Here is a 26,811-nt window from a genome sequence, read left to right on the forward strand (position 1 = left end):
AGAGTTTTAATGTATTTTCCTACAGAAAGGTTGATTTTTATTATTTGGTAATTCATTATTCAGGTATGATGCTCTGCTGTTAAATAAAGCCTTTATGATGAGCCTGGTCCTCCTTGCTAAACAAAACAGCATGCTATACATAGAGTTTAGCAATTTATGTCTGAACAGAAACTTGTTCACTTTCCTGGCTTTTCATTTCATCATGTTAGAAAATGGTGAATGTCATTCCTTCCTAGTAGATGGTCATTTGGCTCTTGATTTTACTGAAGACAGATTAAATGCCTCATATGAACATTATCCTCTGCCTGTCAAATGGTCTTAGGAGCTTCCATTTGCTTTGAGTAGTCTTCCTGAGAAGTCTTTGTACTATAATATTTATATGAAACCATACATTGTACCTTGTTAAGTATTACCGCAAGTCAGAACGCTATTTTAGGTGTATGTGAAAGGTAGTAATCAATGACAAAAGCATAATGGGTAATTCCACTTTACCGAACTTTGTCAGGAATCAGCATCCTATTTCATGAGGAGAGGAATGACTATTTTCCCCAACAGTAGTGAAAATCTCCTTAGGTAGAAGAAAATCACAAGGCTCCTTACAAATAAATGGATGTTCTTCTGTTTTCCAACACACAATGAATTGATATTCTTATCTTCTTACTACCATCTTGGTTATGAATAATCTATACTGCATTTGGTTTAGTTGTTCTCTTGTATGTCCCCTGCGTACAGAAGTCTACTACAAAATTTTCTGTTGAGATTGTCACCAGCTAAAAGCATTAAAGACACCAATAATATGTGTATTTGACAATGAAGCCTGTGAGAAGTGACAGGCCCACAGGGTGCTGGCAATGGGGAAATGAAGGAGAATTTACTTGACAGACAATTCTTGTCATACGTTATGTAGGAAGGGCTTGTGCAACAGGATTTTCACTTGAGGAAGAATAAAAAGGTACTACAGATTTCTCAAATGCTCATTCTTAATTTTTATAGCATACATTTTCAAAAGTTACTGTGATAAAACAGTTACAATAACCTTAAATTCATGTGACTATTTTCACTAAAGACTTGGTATAAACTCAAGTTAAAGTGAAAATATCATTTAATTAAGAAATATACATAAAATTGTGAGGCCAGATTTACATATACGATTTTAGGATGGCGAGTGAAATATATACTCAGTGCCTTAAACAAAGTGGCAAATAGAAATGTCAAAAATGTTATTAGCTGGAATAAAGTTAAATGGAACTTTTCTGTTCATACTGACTCGTCTGTACATTATACAGGTATTATAGTAATACTTGAACAATGCAGTGGAAAATATAGACAGGTTAAGTACAGAAATAGAAAGTCCTTTCAGCCTTGATCTCGCCTAGCCCAACAGGTTGAGCATCCATTTGATTTTCCAGGCTGTGCACATACAACACAGCGCTAATCCCAGTAAACTTTTCAAACAGCAAGGACTGCCATTCGATGACAGCAATACCTGTGGCTGCAGCACAACAGGAGGATGAGAAGGGAGGAGGCAGAAGCTGGGGGAGCTCACTACTCTCGCAAGGAAGCCAAAAACGAATGTACTGATGACAAATGCTTGTCTTGTTATTTTTATAAAAGTGTGCAGATGTTAAGTCAAAGAAGGGACAAAGTTTGGTGTTTTTTTTTAATACTTAGAAGGTATGATAAGGACCTTTCACTTGAAAACAATCAACTACAACCTTATTTTATTATACTTCTATTTCAAGAAATATTTATACTAGTGCTGAAGCTCTACAGTGCCAGAAGTCAGCAGCACAAGTTTGTTGCAGATGACTTTGTATATGAGGCATGACACCCTAATGCTGTCATCCATGTGTAAAAAAAAGAAAATGAGGGAAGGAAAGAGGAAAGAAAAGAAAAAAATAAAATAGAGAATAGAAGAGAGAAAAAAGAGGAAAAGGGAAACAGAAAAAAAAAGAGAAAGAGGAAAAAAGAGGGGAAAAAAGAAAAAAGAAAAAAAGGCAAGGTGAGAAGGAGTATGGAGAACAGCAGTCTCCCAGGAGAGGCAGTCTGAATGCACACACAGGAGGCACGTTGCTACATGTTCCTTTCAGATGCCATACTCCAGAAATGACTTACTGTCTATGTAGATGTGGGTTTTATTCCAGAACATCTTTGCACGATCATTGTGAACTTTCTTTGTGCATGGAAGTTGCAGCTTTGCAGAAGTAACTATTTAACCTATATATGATATTTATGGGCAAGCTGATGAGAGGGACTTTTGCTCTGAGTTAGTGTGAGTTAAATCAATACAGACAGAATATGAAAATACTGTATTATAAAATTATAAAGCTTTTCATAAATGATGCTGAAAGTTCTTCAAATAAATTATATATGAGAACCCTACAGCCACTACATAAATAATAAGAAAAACCACCAGCAGCCGAGTTACCATCCAAATCTTGAAAAGCCATGTAACTAAGTAAGGAGACAAAATGAAAGTAAACAAGATAGTCATGGATATCTTGATTACACCCAAACCACTTACTGTGACACCTAAAACATGCTCACTCTACGTGCAAAGAAGAATGAGTTATATTCAGACCACTGAATATTTTATATTTATTTATATTTTATATGTATTTCATGCCTCCTTCCACTAACCACATCATCTCAACCTAATGTTCCTTTTTTTTTTTTTTGGATTTGCAACCCTCAAACACATGTTAAAATTATTCTTCTTGGCAAACGTATTACCCAGTTGTTTGACCCCAGCAAGCAAATTCTTCAAGAAAAAACCCTGAAGCTTCTTTGTGCAAAAGCACCCATTTCTTAATGAGAAAGGACATCCAGGGAGAAGCACCTTTTTAGCCACCGGCCATTACGTCTAGTTGGCTAGAAACATTTGCACTAGCCGATCAGTTCCGAATCTGTTATTCATCTTTCTTGCACATTACCATGCTAACTTTAATGAATATTGCTTCTGACAGAAATGTTGCACTGACTCATACTTTGGCACTAAAAGGCAACGAGTGTGAATTCAGCAGCTGATAGCGGCAGGTTGAAAAAAGGTGCTTTAAGAGGATTTAAAATTGAAGTAACAACACATTTGTGTGTGAGAGGAAAATTCCCAAACAAAACCTCAGTTGCTTACCTTGTCATTTAAGGTTGGGTCATTCAATGAATAGAGTTTATTTGTAATATCTTTGCCAATAAGATACTTAAAGATCTCATAAAGAAATGGCTCAGATTCCAGAAAATAAGTCAGCCTTTCCCTGGACCAGCACAGGAACTTGCAATTATCGTCAGCGATAATGGTGACCTGAGAAATACATGCTCAGAATTAGCACATTGAAAAATGCTTTAAAATTAGCACATTTAAACATGCTTTAAAATAAGTGATACCATTTTATTTGTGCCTCCAGTTAAAATAACGCTTAAAGCCATAAAAATTTTCAGTATCCCTTAGAACATGATATTTACAAATATAAGACATGTCAGATATTTATTACCCTCATATTTTTAACTGATAAGCATCACCAGTTTGTTTTTCAGAAAACCTGGCGAGAGATAATAGGGGAAAATCTCTTATAAGTTCCAAATTGTAAAAGCATTTATGTTAGAGGGATTTTACATATAAAGTCAGTCCTGCAGTGATGACACTACTCACATCCCAATAGACCTACATGTTGCTTGGTTTTATTTTATGTCACTCTCACCAAACAAGAACAACTGGTATAATCCAAAGGACTCCATCAAAGAGGGTTTTTTTGGTTTTTTTTGGTTGTTTTTTTTTTTTTTTTAAAAAAAAAAAGTTTCACCTTTTGCTCTTCACTGTCAGCCCTGCTGATCCCACAAGTACCACCTTCTAGCAGTTGAGCTAAGGCTCCGTTTGCTCAGTTACTGATAATTCTGCCATCGATAGTTACAGAGGAGCTGGCAGCCTCTCCAGGGCGGCTGGACCTGCCAGGTTCATCCCCCTGTGCTGGCAGAGGGCAATGGCACACCGAAACCTGCACCGCTCGGTGGTACCCAACGGCGTGTTTTGCAAGGGAAAGTCAGTCATCTATGAAGAAATCAGGTACTCTCGGCTATTACAAGCTAACATTACCTCCTGAAAAATTAAAAATATATAAAGCCTAAGAAATAATGGGAAACTGTCACGTATCCGTGGATTTTAACTTCACGGTCTGTAATACAAGCACACAGGCTGAGGAAGAATTTGCCAGCGTTGCCAGCAGATGGGGTCCTTAAGATTGGATCCACGTCCTCTTGCAATGGCAACGCTGAGAGTGTTTATATGGCAGTAACAAGCAGAACTCATGAGTGAAAGATGTACACCGCACCAGATTACAGTAATTTTTGAGGCAGGAGAAGTTGAGGCATGAGCTTTTTCCCTTCAGAGGGACCGATTCGTATCCAGTTGCTTATGAGAGAAATAGGCTGTGCCAGGAGGGCGACCACGCTGCAGGACGCCTCACTGCTGCAAAATGGATACATCTGGACAACTCTCTCTCCTTGGCGTTAAGCCTAGTATTTGACTGGAACATATGACATCAATCACCGATTTTAGAGTGTACATTGCTCTCCTTCCCTCCCCTTCTGCCAGGGTATCCACGTGGATGTACCCAGTCAGCCACAGTCCGGTCATTGCTACACATACGCAGTTAAAGAACAACAAGTAAGAGGCAGCAAAAAAGCCATTTCAGTACTATGTGAAAAAAACCTTCTCTAACAGCATTTTTTCCCACAAGCTATAGCATAATATATCTTTTAATGTAGTAGCATAATGACACTGCTGGAGACATATACCCTTATTGTTACTCATATGAATATTTTTATTCAAAATACTGTGATCTCTTTCAGCTTATGTTGCCTTAACAGCTTTCAAAATGACAGAAACATTAATACATTTAGATAAATACCAATTTCAAACTACTAGTGCCTGAATTTTTAGTCTTTCATTTTAGTAACACCAAATATTACAATAATTATTTTTCCTTTTCTGTTTTTGAACCAGTGATGAGACTGCTCACATCATCTCTTTTTCCAGTAAAGCTATCTCTTAAATTATTTGTTCTGAATAATCTCTTAACACAAAATAAACTTGGAAACAGCAAAAGAGAACAGAATAGCAAAAGCCAGACTGCTCAGCGAACACCGTCATAATACTGTTTTGCAGCATCTCATTTTTAAAGTTATTCTTGGTATGGTCCATCATGAAGCACTAGTACTAGAAAGCTAGCAAAATTATGCAAACCAAATAGCTCACTGTTGATCAAATTTATACTCTGTTTTTTAAAGATCTCATATCCAGTGACATTTAAACCAAAGTGTACCTGAAATTTTTCACCCCGGTTCATCTGTGTTGATCGAAATTCAGGAGAATCTATAAAGGCACAGGGGTAAATATTATGCAGAAAATGCCCTCGATAAGACACCTTCATTCTGGAAATAAAGATGTATGAAACAACATTTTAAAGTCATGGAGGTTGATTAATTTAATCTAAATTTGGATATGATTAGTGACAGTGGTAACGCAATAGGTAACAGGCAAAAATATGTTCATCTTCTGGAATTTCAGCCCCAGAGCTAACCTATTTTCTGCCTAAACCTCCACCGACGCCAAGCAGTACAGGCTGCCAGCCAACTGGAATTGCCAGATGTGGTGTGTATCCTCAGAACATTGTTATTCAGAATGGAAAAGGTCCGCAGGGTTATGCTATACAGCCAGACCAGAATCAGGCTTCCTTTAGATAACCAGCTTTGCAGTAATGAGCAGGAATTACTTCAAAGAAAAAACGATGAAACCTGACATCACTATTGCCATCAACAGAAACTGGTTAAAATATTGGCGAGAACTTAGCAAGAGCTTCAAGATTACAGCCTGGCCATGGGCGTTTATTTTACCCTTTCTCACCCGGGTCCTGTCAGCCTCTGACAGTGCACCTGCCCCTCTCTGCCTGCACATACATGAGCAACGAATCAATTCCAATAGGCCTGTTGTTTTAAAGTCTACTGGAGGGATATTTTTTCCTTCCCTCATGCACAATATTTTTTAACTTGAGAATGCACTGAAAAGACGACTTAGATATCTATGACTCAAACAAATCTCTTGCTTGTTCTGAAAGACACTGCCTTTGGTCTTATGCAGACCTAATTCCCGTTAAAATCCATGCAGCTGCATGCACAAGTGGATGCACAATACGCTCCCACTAAGAGACATCACTGTCATCTGAAAACTGTGTCACAAAATAGTCTAAGGCTATAGACTGTTTGGCTATAGACCATAAGATGCTACAAACAGTAACGTTTAAAAAGCTAACAAAAACCCCAACAACTTTCTAATCTATTCAACCATCACACAAAGCATAAGACTGTCCCCAAGTTTTACAGAACCTACTTCCCCTTCAGCAGGATGCTTAGCCTATCATCAACTGATGTTTTATCTTCTGCAGCATAGGCTTGACCTGTCTTTAAACTCTGAATGTTGCAGAATTGTCCAGTTAGTCTTTGGAAGAGCTCTGGAGGCACATGGAGAGGTTCAAACATTCTCTTGTAGAGGCTGCTAAGTTCCTTCTCTATCTTGATCTAGAATGCAAAAACAAAAGACATCAATAAACACAGAGGCATGGGTTTAAAAAGGGTAGGACTGCGTGCGTGCTTTAGTTGCTACACTTGAGGAACATCTTTGTCTTTGTTATGTTTAGACAAGGAAAGAAGTGGTAAATGCGTGACATCTATCCACAAACACTGCCTATGAGAGGGTGACCAAAACCTTATCTAAAATTAGCCAGGCTGCCACACTAGTGCTTTAGGATGCTATTCCATCCAAGTGGCACGTTAAATCAGACACAAGGAGTCTTCTGAGACTTCCGTTGATCTAACAGCGAATAGGACTTGGGCCAGACTTACACAGGAAAAAAATGAGGTTGCCTGCATTTTTCACACCGTATGCACACCTTGTTCTGGCCATCTCTCAGGCTCTCCTGGGAGCCCCTTTCATCCCTGAGCTTCTTGCCTTACTTACAGTAGAGAAGCAGTACTATGAGTCTTGAAAACCAAACCCATCATATTGAAACAACGTGTGATGAGGGAGGGAAAAAAAAAAACCCAACAACATTGCCAGCTGCACATCTGCACATCCCACATCTGGGAGCCCACCCAAACTCAGGCAGCAGCAGCAAAGAGGGAAAGGAAGTTGGCTGAAATCCCAAGCCTGGAAGTCTTTCCTGAGTGAAGGTAGCAAGGAATGAGACAGTGTCCCGGCCTTCCCGAAAGCAGAGGCAGCCTGAACAACACCTGCATATTTGCTGGGAGGAAAAATTAGAACAGTAAGCATCAGATAAGGAAAAGCAACCAAGAAAAAAGGCAGAAAAAGAAGAAAAGGAGCCACTACTTCAACAAATGAGAATATTCCAAGTTTACACAGTTTTCTAGATTTTTTTGTATTTCAATATAAAAACCAGGGGAGGAGAGAAGGTGGCAGCACAGAAGCCCAGGAGTCACTTTTCAGCTGATGGTAGCCAACAGTGGGAATTGAGAAACTTCTGGTCACCTTGTGGCTGGAGGGGGTGGGGAATCCAGAATGACCATGAGAGGCCCCAGGCTGTCTGAGGCCCATGAGGTTTCAAACTGCCACTATTCCTGGCCCAGGAGAGCATTTTAGGATGAAAATATTAGTCTCTAACCCCTAAGAGATGTATGTAGTCCACATCACAAATACTCCCCGGGCTGTTTTCAGTAGAATTAGATGTGCGTGTAAAATAGTAAATCAAGCATGACAAAAAGTTTTGGGGAAATTGAGAAAGCTTCCTTGTTACATTTCAAATTTAGTTAAATATAGAACAAATTGAGCTGAGGCAGAAACATTCTGGATTTACGGAACCATGTTTGGAGTATTTCATACACAGCCTCAATCACTGATGCAATCCATCCCACATTCGGGCCACGCCATGGGAATCACTCTGGAAGTGACAATCCCGTGGGCAGAGATGGTGGGTTAATCCCACAGAAACAGTATACTGTCCGTTATTAAATTGCTGAACAGGAGAGATAAGGCTGCTTACGTGACCTTGCTATTATCACTTCATGACTTCTCAGTATTTATATTTCCACAAAAGCTCCACAAAAGGATATCCCAAACCTGCAGACTTCACTTTTTACCCACACAGCCTCAAACCATGAAAAGTGAAAGCAAGTTTATAAACCACGAGGATTTTCATGCAGCCTCCATGTGAAACACACACCAATACCTGCTTCCGAGAGCTTAATGTAAAAAATTCTCGTGAGAGCACTCCTGAGAACTTTCTTTTCCTTATACACAGACGAACTTATTGTCAACTTTGTGTACAGTATCTGTGTACATTTACCAGCCACAACTGTATTAAAGCATTCAGTTTGTTTGATTTTTTGATCTGTCCATACATAAGCTTCAATGAAATGTGAATTACTGCCTCCTCAAAAGATTTAAATGGATCTTCCTATTTCATTACTCTGTCAACATTTTGTTACATGTGTCCCTCTTATAAATTAATCTCTGCCCCAGAAATGCTATCAGAACCGAGAAGAGGAGGGCTAGAATGTAACTGTTCTGACAAGATTAACAATAAAGTCACAGAATCACAGAATGGTTGAGGTTAGAATGGACCTCTGGAGGTCATCTTGTCCAACTTCCCTGATCAAGCATGGTAACCTAGAGCAACGTTGCCCAGAACCGTGTCCAGACTTTTTTTTTTTTTTTAGTATCTCCAAGGATAGAGACTCCACAACCTCTCTGGGCAACTGTGCCAGTGCTCAATCACCCTCACAGTAAAAAAAGTGTTTCCTGATGTTCAGACGGAGCCTCCTGTACTTCATTTCGTGCCCATTGCCACTGGTCCTGTCACTGGGCACCAGTGAAAAGAGCCTGGCTCTGTCTTCTTTGCACTCTCCCTTTCAGTATTTATATATATTGATAAGATCCCCTTCTCTTCTCTAGGCCACACACTCCCAGCTCTCTCTGCCTTTCCTCATATGAGAGATGCTCTAGTCCCTTAATCATCTTCATGGCCCTTCGTTGGGCTCTCTTCAGTATGTCCATGTCTCTGTTGTACTAGGGAGCCCAGAACTGGACCCAGCACACCAGATGTGTCTCACCAGTGCTGAGTAGAGGGCAAGGATCACCCCCACCTTGACCTGCTGTCAATGCTCTTCCTAAATGCAGCCACGGATACCGTTGCCCCTCTTTGCTGCAAGGGCCTATTGCTGGCTCATGTTGAACTTGGTGCCCACCAGGACCCCCAGGTCCTTTTCTGCAAAGATTTTTTCCAGCTTGTCAGCCCTCAGCATATATTAGTGCATGGAGTTGTTCCTCCCCAGGTGCAGGACTTTGCACTTCTTGTTGAACTTCATGAGGTTCTTGTTGGCCCATTTCTCCAGCCTATTGATGTCCCTCTGGTTGGTTGCCCAGCCTTCTGGCCTATCAGCCACTCCTCTCAGTTTTGTGTCATCAGGGTACACTCTGCCCCATCATCCAGATCATTAATGAAGATATCAAACAGGACTGGGCCCAGTATTGACCCCTAGGTTACAGTGTGTACACTAGTTTAGTGTGCACAGTGCACATCTTCAAAAAGACTTCATATCCCTGACTACCACCCTCAGCCCAGCCATTCAGCCAGTTTTCAATCCATCTCACTGTCTCCTCATCCAGCCCATAATTCAATAGTTTCTCTATGAGCAGATCATGGAAGACAGTGTCAAAAGCGTTACTAAAGTTAATGTAGAAAATATCTACCGCTCTCCTCTGACCCACCCAGCCAATCATTTCATTGTAGAATGTTATCAGGTTGGTTAAACATGACTTCTCCTTGGTGAATCCATGCTGACTGCTTCCGATCACCTTCTTGTCCTTCACACGCCTGGAAATGGGTTCTAGGATTAGCTATTCCATCACCTTCTCAGGGATCACAGTGAGGCTGACTAGCCTGCAGTTCCCTGGGTCCTACTTCTTGCCCTTTTTGAAGAAAGCAGTGGCATCTGCTTTCTTCCAGTCCTCAGGCGCTTCTCCCAGTCGCCATGATTGTTCAAAGATTATCAAGATGTCACTGGCCTCACAGTGACATCAGCCAGGTCCCTCGGCATCCATGGGTGCATGCCATCAGGGCTCATGGACTTACATATGTTTGCTATGTCACCTGACCTCAAGTTACACTGGTTTCACATTGAGTCAATTACTAATTACATCTTCCACCAGTGACTACATTTATATGAAACAGAGGTTTTGAATTTCCTGTATGTTCCTTATGCCACAGTCTTTAACACCTCAGAGGACACCTACATGGACAAAACAAAGGTTAAATTTAAACAAAACAAGAAATTAAATTTAAACTAGCAAGAGAAGTTGCGTCTGGGATTGCCCTGAACTGTTTGATTCCAAAATATGTTCCATATACCTGTGAAGTTAGATGACAATTTGTTTTAACAGCCGTACCAATTTACTTTACACCTCTTTCTACACATGACCACTGTAAATCAAAGAAAGATAAATTCCTTTCTCAGATGAACATACAAGTAGCTCCCAAGACTCCCGAATTCAAATCAACGCATACAGACATGAGGACAGGACTTGGCCCCAGAGCGCTAATGCAATCCCTTAACTAGCACATAATCCAGGTTTCATGAGCTTCCTCTAATGTACAATACTTAAAAGGGAAAGCAGGCATAACCACTTTCTTAAAGATAGATCAGGACACTGCAGATATACTTTAGATGGTCTCCCTCGTAACAGACTATTCACCCTTCACAAGCGCAGCTGACTGCTTCTCCAGTCATGCTTGTGGGTCATATTCCACATGAGCCATACGGGTAGGTGTAATGTTTTGTTCAGCAGTGGTTGAAATATTCTGGGATGCTGCCAGAGCTCCGAGTCAGAGCTCTGTAGAGACACCGATTAGACTCTTTCGGTTTCCACTCAGACTAAAAAAGCCAAATCTGTAAAGCTCCAAGGAGTCAAAACCACAGAAATAACCTTCTGGTCAGAAGAGAAACTCGATGCTATTTTGCATGCACCATTTAATAAAATAAATATTTAACAACTGAACATATAAATTATTCATTCTGTAATGTGACTAACTTGTAATTATTCTTCCATTCCTTTCTTTCCTTAAAAACGTCATTTGTGAGGATGACTACATAAAACTGATTTTGAGATGGGTAATCCAATATCTGCAGACAGAAAATCTCATTCAAAATTAGTTCCTGATAATTCTTTTTTTTTTTTTTTTCATTCTCTAGCTTTCTATAGGAAAAGCACTTAAAAACAGCCTTGAAGTTCATAATAAACAGAATGTGTAAGACAGCTAAAAAGACACATGTGACTACTAGGCAGCACTTCAAGTAAGTTTGCTGATCAGAGTCTGTAACAGATTCATATATTGTTTGGGATATTACCCTGATTCCATACAATTTCAACTATTGTTTAAATTCACATAATTTACTAGGTATAGAGCCCAGTCTTCAGAGAAGCAGAGTACCCACAGTTCCCAGACCAGAGCTGCAGTGGTAGTAAAACAAGTCTGAAAGCCAGACTCCAGTTCTCCACTGTGTTACGGTTTAGATTAGCATGAAGCAATTGGAACTTTTTTCCTCGTACTGCTAGAGGGCAGCAGTGAAGTGCATCTCACCTAACTATGACTATATAAAGCTTGGTTAGTAGTTTATAATGGTCATGTAGGCTTGTTCTCTAGCCAGTGGAGAGGGATGTCACTATCACATCTTAAACGGATATCAGGTGGGTGGGTTGAATCACACTGGACAACCAGCTTAAACTAGATGTTTAACTTGGAGGTGGATGGAGTGAGACAAAATGATTCCAATTCCTATTTCATAAGGCAAAGCTACTGTTGCAGAAGTAGAGATCACAAATAATTATTTGTACTCTTAATTGTTAGACTCATATCACATGCTTCCTCTCAGAGGCCCTTCATTTCTGGGAGTGCTCACGTCCTGAACCATGTAGTATTTCAGGACAAGTATCCTGAAATGTGACTGAGGCTACCTAAGAAAACAGTCAATGCCTATGTAGAGCATTTCCCAGCTAAAAGGATTTGATATTACTCTTACATTTCACTGTTTCTATTTCCCACGTATTTCTGTCTTCAGAAAGCAGTTCAATATTGCAAAAGGTGAAGAAAAAAAGAGAGAAAGATTCAGTAAAGGCATCTGTAGTGGTGGTTTCATGATTTTACTTTGTTCTCTATCCAAAATTATAGAGACTGTCAAGATGTAGTCATTCATTTTTAGAGTCAACAGAACTGAAATTTGGTTTCAGGCAGCTCTTCCAGTAGTAACTCCAGTCTCACCAGAAGGAGCATCTAGGAAGCCTTCACATGGAAGACTGTTCCTGCAAGCTCCCTTGTTCCGTTCAAGATCTGGAGTAGGGAGCTGGGGGCATTGATCTGAACTAAGCACTGCAAGCTTTACCACCACAAAAACAGATTTTGAAAGAGGAGTGTGCACATCTACAAAGGTCAGGGTTAAATGACTATGATATATGTGCCAGAGAGGTTTCACATGACCAAACAAGAAAGATGAAACTTACAGTTCAACCACGTCACTTTTGTTGTCATGGAATTGGTGGAAGACCGTATTTTGATCATGCTGGAATGAGTAGAATTAGCATATATATTCAGGAAACTTATTTTAAATGCAGCTGACTTCAACTGCTTATTATCTGTCATTCATTAACACAACTGTAAGTACTCTCACTGTCCAAGACAGAATTTCCATTAGATCTTTCCAATGCTTTATTTTGAGTTTGAGAAATTTTCCTCATCCTTCCCCACAGAACAATGCTATGTTTTGCCATGGACAGAGAGAAGCAGCTGCAGTCCAGAAATTCATATAGGGACAAAGGCGGAATGAGTAGTTTTACATTCACTGTAATCTGGTATACACATTACCTTGAAGTAAAGCAGCAATCCTAGGCCACGATCAGATACAGTGATGGGAGTCACACAAAGAACTAGACAGATTAGAGTATTAAAAAAAAAATCCAAACCCCACCACCACAAAGACTATTTAAACATTGCTGGACTCGAGCACAAGCCCAGGACCTTGGCCAGGAAAGTCCCCTGATGATGTTGTACCCAAGTTAGGACACAGTCAAGCATGAGCATATAGTGTGGCAGGACTGCGCTCAGGTGAATGCCGGCCCAATTAGCTTGCCTCCCAGTAGGTATCTGGCAGTGCAAGTGCTCCTTCAGTGTTCCAGCATGAAATCAAACAGCACAGTGTCTCAGGTATCAGTGGCTGGAGCACAAGCTTGCTGTCTACAGGTACGAGTGGAACTCCAGCCCCCTCAGAAGCCCTGGTCTCCTCTGGTTTCGGAGCCAGAGAAGCAGGAGTGTGGCTGTCTGAACAGTTTCCACACCATGGATCAAGCTGGTTGCAAACAACCGTTTGGTGTTCTTGCCAGGACACGGGAAGTATTTTGGTAGACTCTGACGAGAACCAGATACTAAACTTCTTTATGCTGGACTCACCTAAACTGGATAGTTCTTCTATCCCACACAAAGAACCAGCTGTTATGCAATTCAACTATTATGCACTCTTAGAAGTTCTGCCCAAATTATGTGCCTTGAATACAAATTCTAAAGGAATAAATGTTAATTAGCTTGCACTAAGTTTCCTTTCAGGTCTTTCTGATAGAGAGATCTTTTGGTATCATTTCATTGTTAGACAGTGAGCTGAGAACTAAAAGTGAAAAGGAACTAGTGTTAAGGTGTGTAGGGGGTGTTTTGAAAAAACACCAATTTAAAAATAATTACTGAAAATATTAGATATTACAACAATTAAAAGAGTATAATATTTAGTATAACTTTTCATGTAATGTTTACAAATACTATAATTTCTTAAACTTAACGGAAAGAAAAATATTTAAGTTATTTTAAGTCTTAATACACAAAGAAACACCACTGCATGGCTAATCTATCAGAAATAATTCTTGGCTAAGCTTTAAGTTGTAAAGGTCATGTAGCCCTGCAGATGGTAACCTTTGGGTGAATCTGTGCTCCATACTGGAGGAACGCTGCTGTAGGTAGAACCCTTCCTTTGTTAACACATACACACATACAAGTAGATGTACTCAATTTATCAACTTGTTGTAGACGGTGCAATTTAACATTTAGCCTCTTTTTATATGCTGTGGTTGCCTATCGGAGTTTGTTCTGCAGTTGAAGATTTCAGCCTTTCTATCATCTCTCACTTTCTCTCATTTTCCTTAACTCTTCTTCCTTTGACAGCTTGCTCTGGCTCTACTTAAGTTGAAATCCTTAACTTGCACAGCATTTTAGAAGATGTCCAAAGTCTGTTTTCCTACATTTCCTGTAACATTCTCTGTCTAGAATTCTAGTTTATTCTGTATAAGAATAGCTGTGGTTTTGCACCACATGTGTATGGTGCAGTGTCTGTGGGAGTGCTGAGCACCTCAATTCTGCTGTGGTTCCAGAGCCAGCAGGGAAGGCGTACAGAAACGGAGAGCAAAGTTAAAGGCAGGTCCTCCAGTCCTTCCTCTTAGAGGTAATTTTCTACTAACTTTAGAGACTGACAGTTTATCAGTCAAGTTTCATGTCCTTACATAATTCCTTCTTTTAAACCCACCTATAGAGTACTTCATCCACTTCTATCACATGCTTACAAATAATTCTGCTCACAAATTTACTAAACTGAGTGAAAATAGCTGGCACTTCAATATGATGAAGTCTATATTATAATGCACAAAACCCCCCAATCTATACTAGCATAGCTTTTAGTATACAATTGTAGTCACAGAAGAAAGTGTTTTTCCTTTTTCATTCAGTATTGCTTTACACATTGTAAGGGGATTTTTTTTTTTACTAAACCACAAACCAGTGTGTCTTCCTCCCAAGATGCTCCTTCACTCTCCAAAAACCTTTTATTTAGAATTTGGGAAAGGGTTGGATGGGTATGAACCCGAGGACCATTACCCATGTTCTAAGAACAGATGCCAGAACACACTTTTAGAAATACAGACAAGTTTTAAGGCTTGGTTTTCTAGGGAAATGAGTTTATACCAGTTGTGCACTCCTGTCTTTTGCAATAATTTCCTTTGTTAGCCAATTCCTGTCCCATCGGACAAAGGAGTAGAGGCCTCGGGATGACATTAAAAGGCTAAGCTGATGGGTGGGTTGAGGGGAAGCAGAACATGCTCACTTGGTGGCTTCATTGAGGGCAAAGAACGCACATGAGCTCATCCCCTATTAGAGACCAGAGTAGCTGCATAGGATATCTAACTGCAACCACAAACATGCAGAGTCTGGCTTCGCTGGCTCGACATTATCACAACTGTTATTTTGTGTGGTGCAGTGGGCAGCATGGCCACGGCTGATAGCAGAAATACGGTGCAGTTTCACCATGCTGCTGTATCTTGATGATGACATAAATGGATTGAATAGTCTGAAATAATAGCATTAGCAATACAAACCAAAGAGGAACTTACTCGTTAACTGGGAAGATTACTCCCTGTGAGAGAGTAATTTAAAGGACTAGAAATATTTACCACACATCTATAAACGTCTAGTAGTAGATCAGTCTAGTTTTAAGCTATCTTCTAGGCAAGACAGAAGTCAGCCTTCATGCTGCCTTGCCAGGAAAGGAGGAGGTTGCTAATTTCCTAGCTGCTTTCTTGCACAGGCTGTGTTGACTTGCTGAAGAGCCTATTTCCAGCTAGGTTTTGTGTTTTGTGTTTTTTTTTTTATTTTGTACCAGCTGTTATACACTTCCAGAATGTGTCTGATTTTGGGCAAAGGCAGAGTTATTCTGCTGATAATGTAATGCCATATATATTCCTGTAATCTTCACATTATAAATCTATCTGCCTTAGATTTTGGAGACTATAGAATGTAATATTAACATTTAGAACACTTAGCACTTCATTAATATTTGATTGGCACATAATAGCAACTATTATATTAAAGATTACCTAGTTTTGATGTGCATATACCAACAGAAGGCTGGGTTGCTAATCATTTTGCAGAAACAGAATCTACTTCTGGATGAATAATACTAATTAAAATAAATTGATTTTCTATTGGATATACATTTAGCTGAAAGCAGGGCAAAGAATCCTGTATTTTTGGTATACATTTCAAATATATTCTTACAGTGCATTTGAAGAAAGTTATCCCGATACATCCTTCTGAAGGCAACAAAAGGAGTTGCAAAATTCCCAGACATGACCCTCAAAACTCAATGAATGCACTAAATGGGATAAAAGGAAGGATCATCTTACTTAGTACTGCTCTTCCCACACCCTACTCAATTTTGCTGCTTATCTCTGAGTCCCATAGATGTTCAAAAAGAGTAATAGCATCTCACCTTTCATTTGTATTTAAAAGGAACGTGGCAGTACAAAACATATGGGCTAAAGCACTTGTCAGCAAAGCAAAGAGTGTGAAGGTCATTTATAAATGGACATCAGCATTTGTTTCCATGTTGAAATAACAGTCTATCAGGGCATTTGTCATTTATCAGTCTCCTCTCCCACCACAGGGGATGTTCAAGACTTAAAAGTGAGGTAGGAAAGTTTGATCCCTCCCAAACTCCTAATTTAAAAAAGTTACTGTCCTGGAATGCTCAATTTTAAGTATCTTGATAGGATTTTATTTCAGGAGGCCTGTATGCATGTATGCTTGTAGGTGACAAAAAAAAGAAACACACACAACCCCCAAACTACCATTTCTGGTCTCTCTGCAAAGAAACTATGTAACCCCTTCCTTACCACCAAAACTAAACACAACAGCCAAAACCAGCCAATAGTAACTTCTAAAGTCAAATCATTTTTCAAGAATATGGATTTCAGGGAAATAACTGTGTACTGCATTAGATCATACTTATGGTCTGGATCCTTCCTGAAGTAGCTAACTGACTTCGTCCAGAAGAACTGCCGTGTAATTCATTGGTTTGTCCAGCAAACATGGGCAAAACTTCCTTTCTCTTGCATCTTACTAGACTGCGTGTGCAATTTATACATACCGGTCTTCTCTTATACACTAGGTATATGAAATGTAAAAGGTTGACAACCAAAAACACAGAATTCCAGATCATTACGTCCAAGGCACAACGGTAGAGTGTAGCCCAAATGATGAACAGTGCACATCCTGTAAAAATTAAAAAAAAAAGGAAGTTAAATTTTACTGAACAATAAACACATTCGTACAAAGCCATCAAGAATGTGTCCACTGGGTGTAATTACACTGAAAAGCAATATATTCTACAAGCTTTACTACAGTTAGGCTCTGTGGATCAATGCACACACTGCTAGCATGAGCTAATCACTAGAATGCTACAAACAGGCCCTGAGAGCAGGTTGACAGCAGACTGCAGTCCCATTGCAGGGGACTGATACATTGGAGCGACAATAATTCAGATCAGGACTGAGGAAAGCAGCAAGGTGCAGCCCACGATGGTCTGTTACTAAAATGAAGTAGAAATGGGATGGGGGAAAACTGTATCTTAAGTACAAAAAAAAAAAAAATTAAGCAGCTCACAAAACTTTATTACTAGTATTGCATTAATTAGATAAACAAGAGTCTAGAAATGAACACTTGTTGTTCGTATCAGTGACATTCATACCTAACTAGTGAGCAGTAGTTGCACAAAAACCTCCTAAAGTCATACGCAGATATTTTTGAAAATTTAAAGGAAGTATCATTGCTGCATTTTGACAAGGTCACAGCAGGAATCTGAATTCTCTTGTATGACATCAAAGAGAAAATTTCAAATGCTTACTCTTTTTTTAGTTGCTTTACTTTGAATAATTACAATTGTTTTAAAAGATAAGGCATGATGTATGATTAGAGATTCTATTTTTAGCCTACAAAGACAATACTCATCAAATGATAGATTATGCATCAGTGAATCTCTCCCAGATAACTGTGAGCCTACCGTCCAATAGAGATGGCTGTAGAGGTCACAGATATATTTTCCCTTCAGTTTCATGCAAAGACAACAAGGGGAAGGTGCCAAATTAGTGTCCCTTCCCCCTTTCTCCCTGAAGATGATGCTGAATTCATGAACTCAGTACTATCTATTCTGTCTGGGTTGTTGACTGGCCAGGTAGCACTTATATACGGATCAGAAAAATCAAAATATGGTGACTCTTGACCAGCTTGATTAGACTACGAGGGATGGGAGGATACGAGGTCTGGAAGTATTGAAGAGAAGCAATATTGTGGAGCAGCAGAGAGACCGGGGCAGGGTCATCAAAGCAAAGGGGACAGATCCCTAGGAACCACGTTTCATTACTTATGCTGCCCACAGCGTAAATTTGCTTCCAGCTGCCACCTCAGCTTGCAAAACTCCGATTCCATATCTGCTCAAACTGTAACAAGACCTACAGACCAACGTGGCAGGCTCAGGAAGTGCAGGGCTCCCACTGCTTTTAAAACGAGAACTACACAGACAACAGGTCTTGCAATGCTCAGACCCTTGGTCATCGGTGCAGTCTGTTTTAATAAGTTATCCTATTACAGCTATAAAAAAAAGGCAAGATCATTGTAAATTTAACCATAGAAGTTCTATCATACAACTGACCCACACTATTATATGAATAAGCATTCTCACTTAAAAATACTTAAGCATGCTCCGTGTTGCGATACACTCGGGTTTATCTTTCTTACACTGCAATGGCTCACTACTACTCCTCCTTTGATCACAAAGGCCTTGTCCCACACAAAGTACAGGGGCTTTGAAATAGCTGAGGGACTGCAAGAATGTTACAAATGAAACCACGCTTGCTCAGTCTCAAATATGCCAAATTTAGCTTTTCCTCCGAAGTCAAATTTTGGTGTTGCAAAATGCCTACAGTGGTGGAGGAAATATGACTGACTTCAGGAGAACACAGACTGCACTCCATATCGAAAGCCCACGTTTCTAAATCGGCAATGAAAATAACGCTGGTGACCCCCAAGTGCCACATGTTTGAACCCACATTTAAAGAACACGTGGGCCGACATCAAGCTTCTCAAGGAAAACCTCCCCTGCTGCAGACATACTAAGCCAGTGCACCAGCCAATACACAGTCCCAGTACTTACTTGAAACCTAAAATTAAGGTCTTAAGGATCCATAGACTTAACTATGATTTGGAATTTAATGAATTTTAAGCAGCCAGTCACATCTGAAGTAAATGGGGTCCACTTGTCTTCAAGTTGACATCTTCATAGGTTTGAAATTGTAAGTTATGTTTCTGGGAAATTTTTAGAGCCTAGGCACATATAACCTTTCTAGAAAAAGTATGTCAGGGTCAGAACAGATCCCCACTTACACCAAAAAAACCTTCAGCAGAGTACAATGACCATGAATACGGGCTGTAATTTCACCATAAGCTGAAGAGACCAGCTCCGTAATGGTCACAAACTGCTACTTCTGTCACAGGAAGGTCGCAAATCTCTCCAGAATAATTCTCCTACCTATGGTGAGCAGGCCTCGCAGAAAAATCATATGAAAGTTCAGAGTAGTTGGAATAACCAGTCCAACTGCAAAGCAAGTATTTGCCACGTGGAAAACAAGATGATGAATCTCTTTCCAGTTTTCACATGCAGTCTCATTGAAAGGCACCAGGGTGGCATTTTTTAAGTCTGGAATAAAACTTAGTGGGGTAACCGTGAGTGGGCTCATTGCTGCAGTATTCATCTTGGAGTCTCCTGCAATCAGAGAGAGAGAAGGGGGGTGGGAAAAATCACCATGCATTAAACTGAAATATATTAGACATACACCTGGATTTTAGGGTTATTTTTTCTCTTCCCAGGATATATTTTCTGTTATCATTCACGGGGGGGGGGGGGGGGGGGGGGGGGGAATCTACAAATGTTTTAAAGGGTATGCTAGATTTATAGTTCAGTAATGCTTTACTATCTCTTTCACCTAAGTGCTAAGCTTGAAGAATGGTACATTTCAAAATTTGGACCATATGCATATAAACAACACTGCTTGAACACTAGCTATTATGACTGTCATTGCTCAGTACAATCCTATGTATTCTTCCTAGTCCTACAGAAATAAAAATCACATTTCAGTCTACCATTTATTGAATGGGTCCATGATCTTAGGCAAAGTAGATATTTAAGAGAACTTAACAACTTAACAAAAAGGCTTATCTAGTGTAGGTCTCCTTTATGGCACACAAAGCTGTTCTTCTAAATAAGGAATGGAAGGTCTTAAAGGAGGAACACGTGCTGCTTGGTTGATTAAAAAAAAAAAGCCAGCAAACCATACAAAAATCAAAACCAAAGACAGTCTCAACTTCTGGCTTTATTGCAGTATTTGTAGAATCATTTGGAGGTCTCCTAAGCCACATATCATCTTGCACACATTAACCAGAGTAGGCAAAAAAACCCCAAACCACTTTTGAGAACAGTAAATAAAAACTACCGTTTCTCCTCCTAGTTGATCAGATGCTACCAAAACAGAAAGGGAGATGCCCAGGCTGCTAAGTTATGACAAGGTTGCCAGTCTTTCAGGGAAATCACTTGGTCTACCTCGTATGAGCAAGCTTGCAAGACCTTTGGTTGTCTGTGGAACTCCTGGAGAAAACGAGACAGTTAAAAAAGCTGATTTCTAATGTAAAAATACATAGGGTTTTTTTGTTGTTGTAATAATAGATCTAGCATATTTTCCTTTCACACCAATTAAAAGGGAAAAAAAAAAAAGATATCTGTGGGCAAATGTCTTCCCAATACAATGTAAAAAATTCCTATTAAAAACAAACTAAAAAGAGAAACTAGAAGATTTCAAGACACTACCTTTAAAAGCTTAAAAGCTGGTCTCTCTAGGAAACTGCAGTCAGTGCTACAAGCACTCCAGAAGGTCTTCTCAACCCAGAGCAGTTCCCAGCTGGAGGAACACGACTGTTCCTAGATGGACTGTCAGAAACACGGGAGAACCCTGCTTCCAGCGAGGCACATATGGTCCCCCACTGCCGCAGCAGTAGAGATTATATGGAGCTCTGCCTGAGTCTTGTTAATTAAATACATGCACGTATCACTGAGCAAACAGGCTCCATAACACAACACGGTGAGATCTGCATTCAAGTAAATTCTGCAGAGGCAGCGCACGTCCCTGCCGTGCATGCTTACCAACTGTCATGTAATTCATCTGCTCAGCAGACAATTTTGAGTCACGGTTAATACACTCAGTATTTCCTGCAGACTGGAATACACTCAGCATCTCTCTTACTTGCGAGTGTTTCTTGAGCTGTGACGTAATTTTGAGTTGCTTCATCCATTCTTTTTACTATTTTCCCCCCAATCAACTTGTGTACAAGGCATAAGCAAGCTGGACAATTTCCGAAATTAATCAGTCTTTTAACCCCCTTTTTAAAGTAGCAGGAAGAAAGAAATCGGAAAGAAAACCTGAACCCTCTGATAGTTCCTCTCCGTTGCCCAGAGCCTGTCACAGCTAAGGCACACTACAGAACATCCAGAGACATCTTGCAGGATCAAACACTAGCAGGGACATAGTGCTATCCATATCTGGATAGAAATTATTTTAAAAGAAAAAAATGTATCTAGTTCTTACCAAAATACATAATTCCCTTGTTTCTTAAAAGCTTACCTTCCTCTTTTCATTCCTACATTAGTTATTCACAAAGGTTAACTAAAATGTGGGTTTTTTGGCATAAACAAGTTCTACACTAAGTTGTTATCAATAATCATGGTGTCCAAACAAATTCACGGTCCAGGTATCATACAGGCATCACCCAAACACACTCCTATTTTCTTTCAGCTCTTTTGCATGAATTTAGTGACAGAGCCACGAGAGCAGTTCCACTGTCCTGACAAAGCCGCTCACACATGGAACGAAAGCGCGAGCCCATAGGAGGCTGCAGGACTGGCATTTTAATGCGCTCCTCAACAGAAGATAATTGCTAACTGGATAACCATGTGTGTGCTCATCTTACACACATCTCATCATCGTGCTCAAACAGTATGAACTCCCTACACTGGAACAGCAGGATCTTTAGATCTTTTGCAAAAAGTTATCAGCTGAGTTTCTATCCACGTTCAGTCTTCCACTGCCTAGTCACCTGCCAATAAAAGCACCACTTAGCATGCCAACAGAACGAGTAAAGACAACCAAATTCACATACAGATACAGAACCAGCCATAAGTCCATCAACTCACCTCAAGATCAAAACAGGCTGCAAGAAGTAACTTCAGCTGCATCTGATTACAAATCAACAAAGCTTTCCAGATGCTTGATTATTCAATAGCAAAATTTTGTACTGCATCGCTGGGAGAAGAGAGGCTACCTTACTCTCTAAGACTTGGCTGTAAAGCATCACACGTTTGAAGACTGGGAACCCAACGAGCCAAATCAACTATACAACATGTGACAATCTCATTCTCCTCACAACCCAGCCAAAACACTGCTCACCTTGTTAGCCACAGTACTGATGCCACAATCTACCAGCCACAACCTGTCATAATGGGAAGATGCTTCTCCAACAAGTGTTGACCAAGTCATTTAAAGCCTTTGACAATAAAGAGTCCAGAGTTGTAACAACAGGATGTTCAATGCTTTTGAAAGTCTGGGCCACCTACTTAGTTGCCTAAATTAGAGCCTAGGAACCTAAATCTAGCCACCTCCATTTTTTATAAGCTTTGTCTTTAATACGTTGAAGGCTTTATGTGATGACATTTGGACTTAACTTACTACTCACAAATAAACATTACAGCACCGCTAACGTACTGGAAAACAGTGGAAAGCTGCTGAAATTCTCTGTCAAGATGGTATTTTAAAGCTGGCAGAAATAGATTGATGCTATCTGCAAAATGACACAAGGACAGATTGTGACACCAGCTCCGAAGGAGAGCTGCCCATGAATTTCAACTAGGGAGTCTGTTCGAGCACCAACAAAACAGGCAGGCAAGCAGAGTTACAAGCTCTAACCTAAAGTGTTTGTCCACAGGTAACACCAGAAAGACAAAGATTCAAAATAACATCTCTGTAATTTTTAGATCAATTCTTTAGTCCTAACGTCTACTGTTGTCAAATAATATTGAAGAATTAGCAAAAAATCTGCTTTCAACAGATGAACAAGCAATTGTCATTTCCTACCCTCTGCTATCTCAGAGAGTCAAAAATTAATTTTGGAAGTACAGAATCGGGCCTTTAAAACTTTAATTTAGAGTTATGCATGCTAAGGATTAATACAGCATAAGACTTCAGCTTAAGTCTTCAATACATGAAGACATGTATTAATATCAGAAGTTAAAAATGCAACCAACGTGGTCAAATAATTTTGGAAAAATTGGGGAAATAGTGTCAACTGAAATGAAAGCTTTATGGAGCATAAGACAAATAATTAAAAGAATATTTTTAATATCCAGTAAAGTAATTTTTCAAACTAAGAGTTTGAAAAGTCAGCTGATTGAAAACTCAAGCCAATTTGTTGTCCAGACAGGAAAAAAAAAAAAAAAAAGAACAAATATCAAAAAAACTTCCACTCAGTGACACTTTAAATCTATCAGAAATTAGTATGGTTAACAACAAAGCCTATTCATTTTTTTGTGTGCATGAATTCGATAGACAGTAAAGGTAATAGATCATGTTTTTAAGTCTGAAAATACAAATTCTCAGAATGTAAATGAGGTGAGCTTACTCTAGGATTTTTCTATGCTCAGGACATCAAGAGATCAAACTTCTGAAAGCCGTTCCAAAAGTATTTAGTCCCTAAATCTTCAGACACAAAGATGCCTTTAAAAAAAATAGGGGTTTTATGGATACCTACACAACATTCACAGAAGACAGACGAAGAAGAAAATTTTAAAGCAGTTGGTTCCAGTAGGAGAACAGGTCAGGCAAGCTGATACGGGACAGTGCAGAGTGTCCCACTCACGATGTCATCCACTTTATTGAGATTATTCGTATCCCACTGCTTTACTGTTCAACATTATTCAAGTGAGCTTCTTAAAGCTTTGCTTGAGTATGTTTGTATAACTTTACAGTCATTGCAACTTTACAGTCCATCATTTATGTAGACGGATTTTGTAAGTCTAAAGAAAAAAAATTGGAAAAAAACCCACCAAGCTTTTTTTTTAAATCATATCTGCAGAACTTTAACTACTTTTCTATGGTCTTATAGCACAAAAGCTGCATAGAAAATTTAGACAATCGGTTTCTTTGCTTTTGTGAGCTGAAGACAAACTATTAGTGCTAGCATAATTAATTTAATTACAGTTTAAGTTACCAATTTCCTTTTTACATGAAGTAGGAGTGAATGGAAAAGTAGATAAGAAAAGATGTATATGCTCTTTGAGGCAAGTTCATTTCCATTAAACGTGTCATTAACTACAGAAATTTGTTAGTCTTACTCTATTCTAGACAAAACAACATTTTCATTCTGCATCGTTAACAAAAATATCCATACCATGAGAAATACTCTTACATATGCTGTACTATGGAACTTTGTTAACTGTATTCAAGCTCACTCTCCGTTTCGCTTACACTGCGCACAGAAAGCCCGAGTCGAGGGCCGCAAGCACAGCTGTCACCCTGCAGCCCTGCTCGTCACCCGAAGAGCTTCCGAAGCTTCATTTTAGCCCACAACGTGCGAACACCAAACCCATCGTTTATACAAAAAAAAAAAAAAAAAATCCAGTAATCAAGCAACCCGTCCCTTTCCCCCCAAGAGCCATTTCCAAGGCCGTGCCTGCCCGCAGGAAGGGCACCAGCGGGGCTCCCGTTCCCCGAGTGCCCGTCGGGGCTGGGACCGGCGGGCAGGACCGCGCCCGGCAGCTGCGCCCGCGGCGAGACCCCGCGAGCCCCCGAAGGGGGAATGCGGGACCGGGGCAGGGGGCGCCTTCCCCCCGCCCGCCGGCGCCGGGGTACGGCACGGCACGGCAGGTCCCGCACGGAGCCCAGCGCCCATCCCTCCAGCCGCCTGCCCCGGGACCCGCCGCCGCCCAGGTAAACCGCCCCTCCGGCCGCTCGCCCCCTCCCTGCCCGCCGGCCTCCCCGCCGCAGGGCCGTCCCCCCCCCGGTGCACAGCGGCAGGAGCGCCCCTTACCTGCCCCTGCCCGCGCCCGCGGGAAAGTTTCCCGGCCGCCCGGACGGGACGGGGACGGGCTCAGGCTGCCGCTCCCGGCACCGCCGGCACCACGTCCCGCCGCGGCCACCCAGCCGTCGCTGTGACTAAAATAGGCAGAAGCCGGCGGGAGGCTGCGGGCGGCGCCAGCTCCGGGGCCGGCACCGAGCGGCCGCAGCGCGCAGGCGCCTGCCGCCGGCCCCGGGGGGCTGCGGGGGGCCGCGGGGCGCGGCGCGGCCGCCAGGGGGCGGTGCGGTGCACGGGGCGGGGGGCGCGAGGGGCCAGCGGTTTGGGAGCGCACCCCGTTCTCCCCGTTGGACTCTGAGCGTCGCCTCCCCCCGCTCCCAGTTTGAAACCTGCGGATACCGAGCAGTGCCCAGCTGAGGGATCTACAACACGTGGGGTGAATCACCCCGCAGAGATGCCTCCATTCACCGCAGAGTGAACCCAGGCCTTAGGCAGCGTGCCTCGCTTTTGGGGGGTTAAAATTAGAAGAGCTGAATTCTCCCCTAAACGAGTGACAAGCAGTAATTTCCCCCATATGGTGAGTCAAGGAGCCACAATAGCCTTTAGAAATCTGCTCTTCTCAGCTTGGCACCTGCTGTGGTTGCTTTGTCACGAGCATAATGTTTAAGAAATGTCACTGAGTTTGCTCATGTGGCGGTTTGACAGCTCCCAAAAATGACGTGCTTCCAAAGCCGGCCACTTGTGTCCTTGCATGTCGGCAGATTGCTCTGCCGATGTCCTGTCAAGCCCCCTCCTGCACCGCCAGTCTTGCAGGACGTAGCCACCAAGCCTGCCCTCATCTCCAGGATGTTGATGTGTACCATCCAGCGATGAAAGGCATTGCAGATACAGCCTATGGGCATCCCAGCCGATCCCAGAACCTGACTGTCAGTGATAAATGAGGACTGCAAAGGCAGAAAATCTCTTTCAACACATTCTGATGAGCTAGCTACAAAGTGGTGGGGCGGGGAGGGTTCAGCAGCCGAGAGCATATGGTCAGCATTATACTTAAATATTTTTGGAAAGAAGAATACAGAATCCTGAATCATTTTTGAAGTAACTATTTATACACATACACATCATGTGTATAAACGTGTCCAGGAGACTCCGGCTTTTGTTATGGTTGTTCTTGCCTTTACATTTTGGAGAAGAGATCTGGATCTTTCCAGTGATGCGTGCCACGTGAATAGAGTTTTTATGAATCCTGCTGCCTGGTGTAAGACCTGATTTTCCAAAATACATTATGAATTTATTATGAAGGACTTGATTTGGGACTGTGTTTCCTCTGACTAGCCAGTCATTCTTATGGATGTATTCGCTCTTTCCCAAGATACGCAAAGTAAGCAAGCTGGAAAAAGGGTAGGAACAGCGAGTCAGGATAGCATGGCCACAGGAACAGTCATGAGAGATAGCATCTAGCATGTGTTTGAGATTGATAATATTCAGCTATGCTTGCTGGAGCAAAGCCAAGTAGCTTCCAAAGGCAGCACAAAGCAGCCTGTCAGAGGGCTCCTATACAAACCTAGACTGACGTGTAAGCATTTTCTAGCACGTTACTGAATGCTGTGCATTGGAGAAACACAGTTTGCTGTACTAGTTGTGTCTTTTATAGAGTCTTTGTACTTTTCTCATTACCTTCCAGGTCTTGTCTGTTTTTGTGGGGAGCTTTGGTGATAAACAGTATCTGCTTAGCCCAATGCAGAAAATCCTAGTTTGGCAATGAACTAATAATAGTTGC

At 41.0% G+C, this 26,811-nt stretch overlaps 1 protein-coding gene across 2 annotated transcripts in view; it reads right to left on the reverse strand.

Annotated features, from left to right (window-relative positions):
* POPDC1 (popeye domain cAMP effector 1) overlaps window positions 1–25,124 on the reverse strand; it is a 33,221-nt gene extending 8,097 nt beyond the window's left edge. For both annotated transcript variants that reach the window (XM_075145577.1, XM_075145578.1), the window contains exons 1-7: window positions 25,050–25,124; window positions 20,411–20,562; window positions 19,450–19,683; window positions 17,014–17,138; window positions 6,380–6,567; window positions 5,316–5,424; window positions 3,131–3,298 (exon numbers count right to left, since the gene is read on the reverse strand). In XM_075145577.1, the coding sequence (XP_075001678.1) occupies window positions 3,131–3,298; window positions 5,316–5,424; window positions 6,380–6,567; window positions 17,014–17,138; window positions 19,450–19,672 (813 nt within the window). In that variant the 5' untranslated portion in view covers window positions 19,673–19,683; window positions 20,411–20,562; window positions 25,050–25,124. The remainder of the gene's footprint in view (window positions 1–3,130; window positions 3,299–5,315; window positions 5,425–6,379; window positions 6,568–17,013; window positions 17,139–19,449; window positions 19,684–20,410; window positions 20,563–25,049) is intronic.
* Window positions 25,125–26,811: the final 1,687 nt, after the last annotated feature.

The sequence above is a fragment of the Calonectris borealis genome, chromosome 3, assembly GCF_964195595.1.
Source record: "Calonectris borealis chromosome 3, bCalBor7.hap1.2, whole genome shotgun sequence".
NCBI classification, from domain to species: Eukaryota; Metazoa; Chordata; class Aves; order Procellariiformes; family Procellariidae; genus Calonectris; species Calonectris borealis.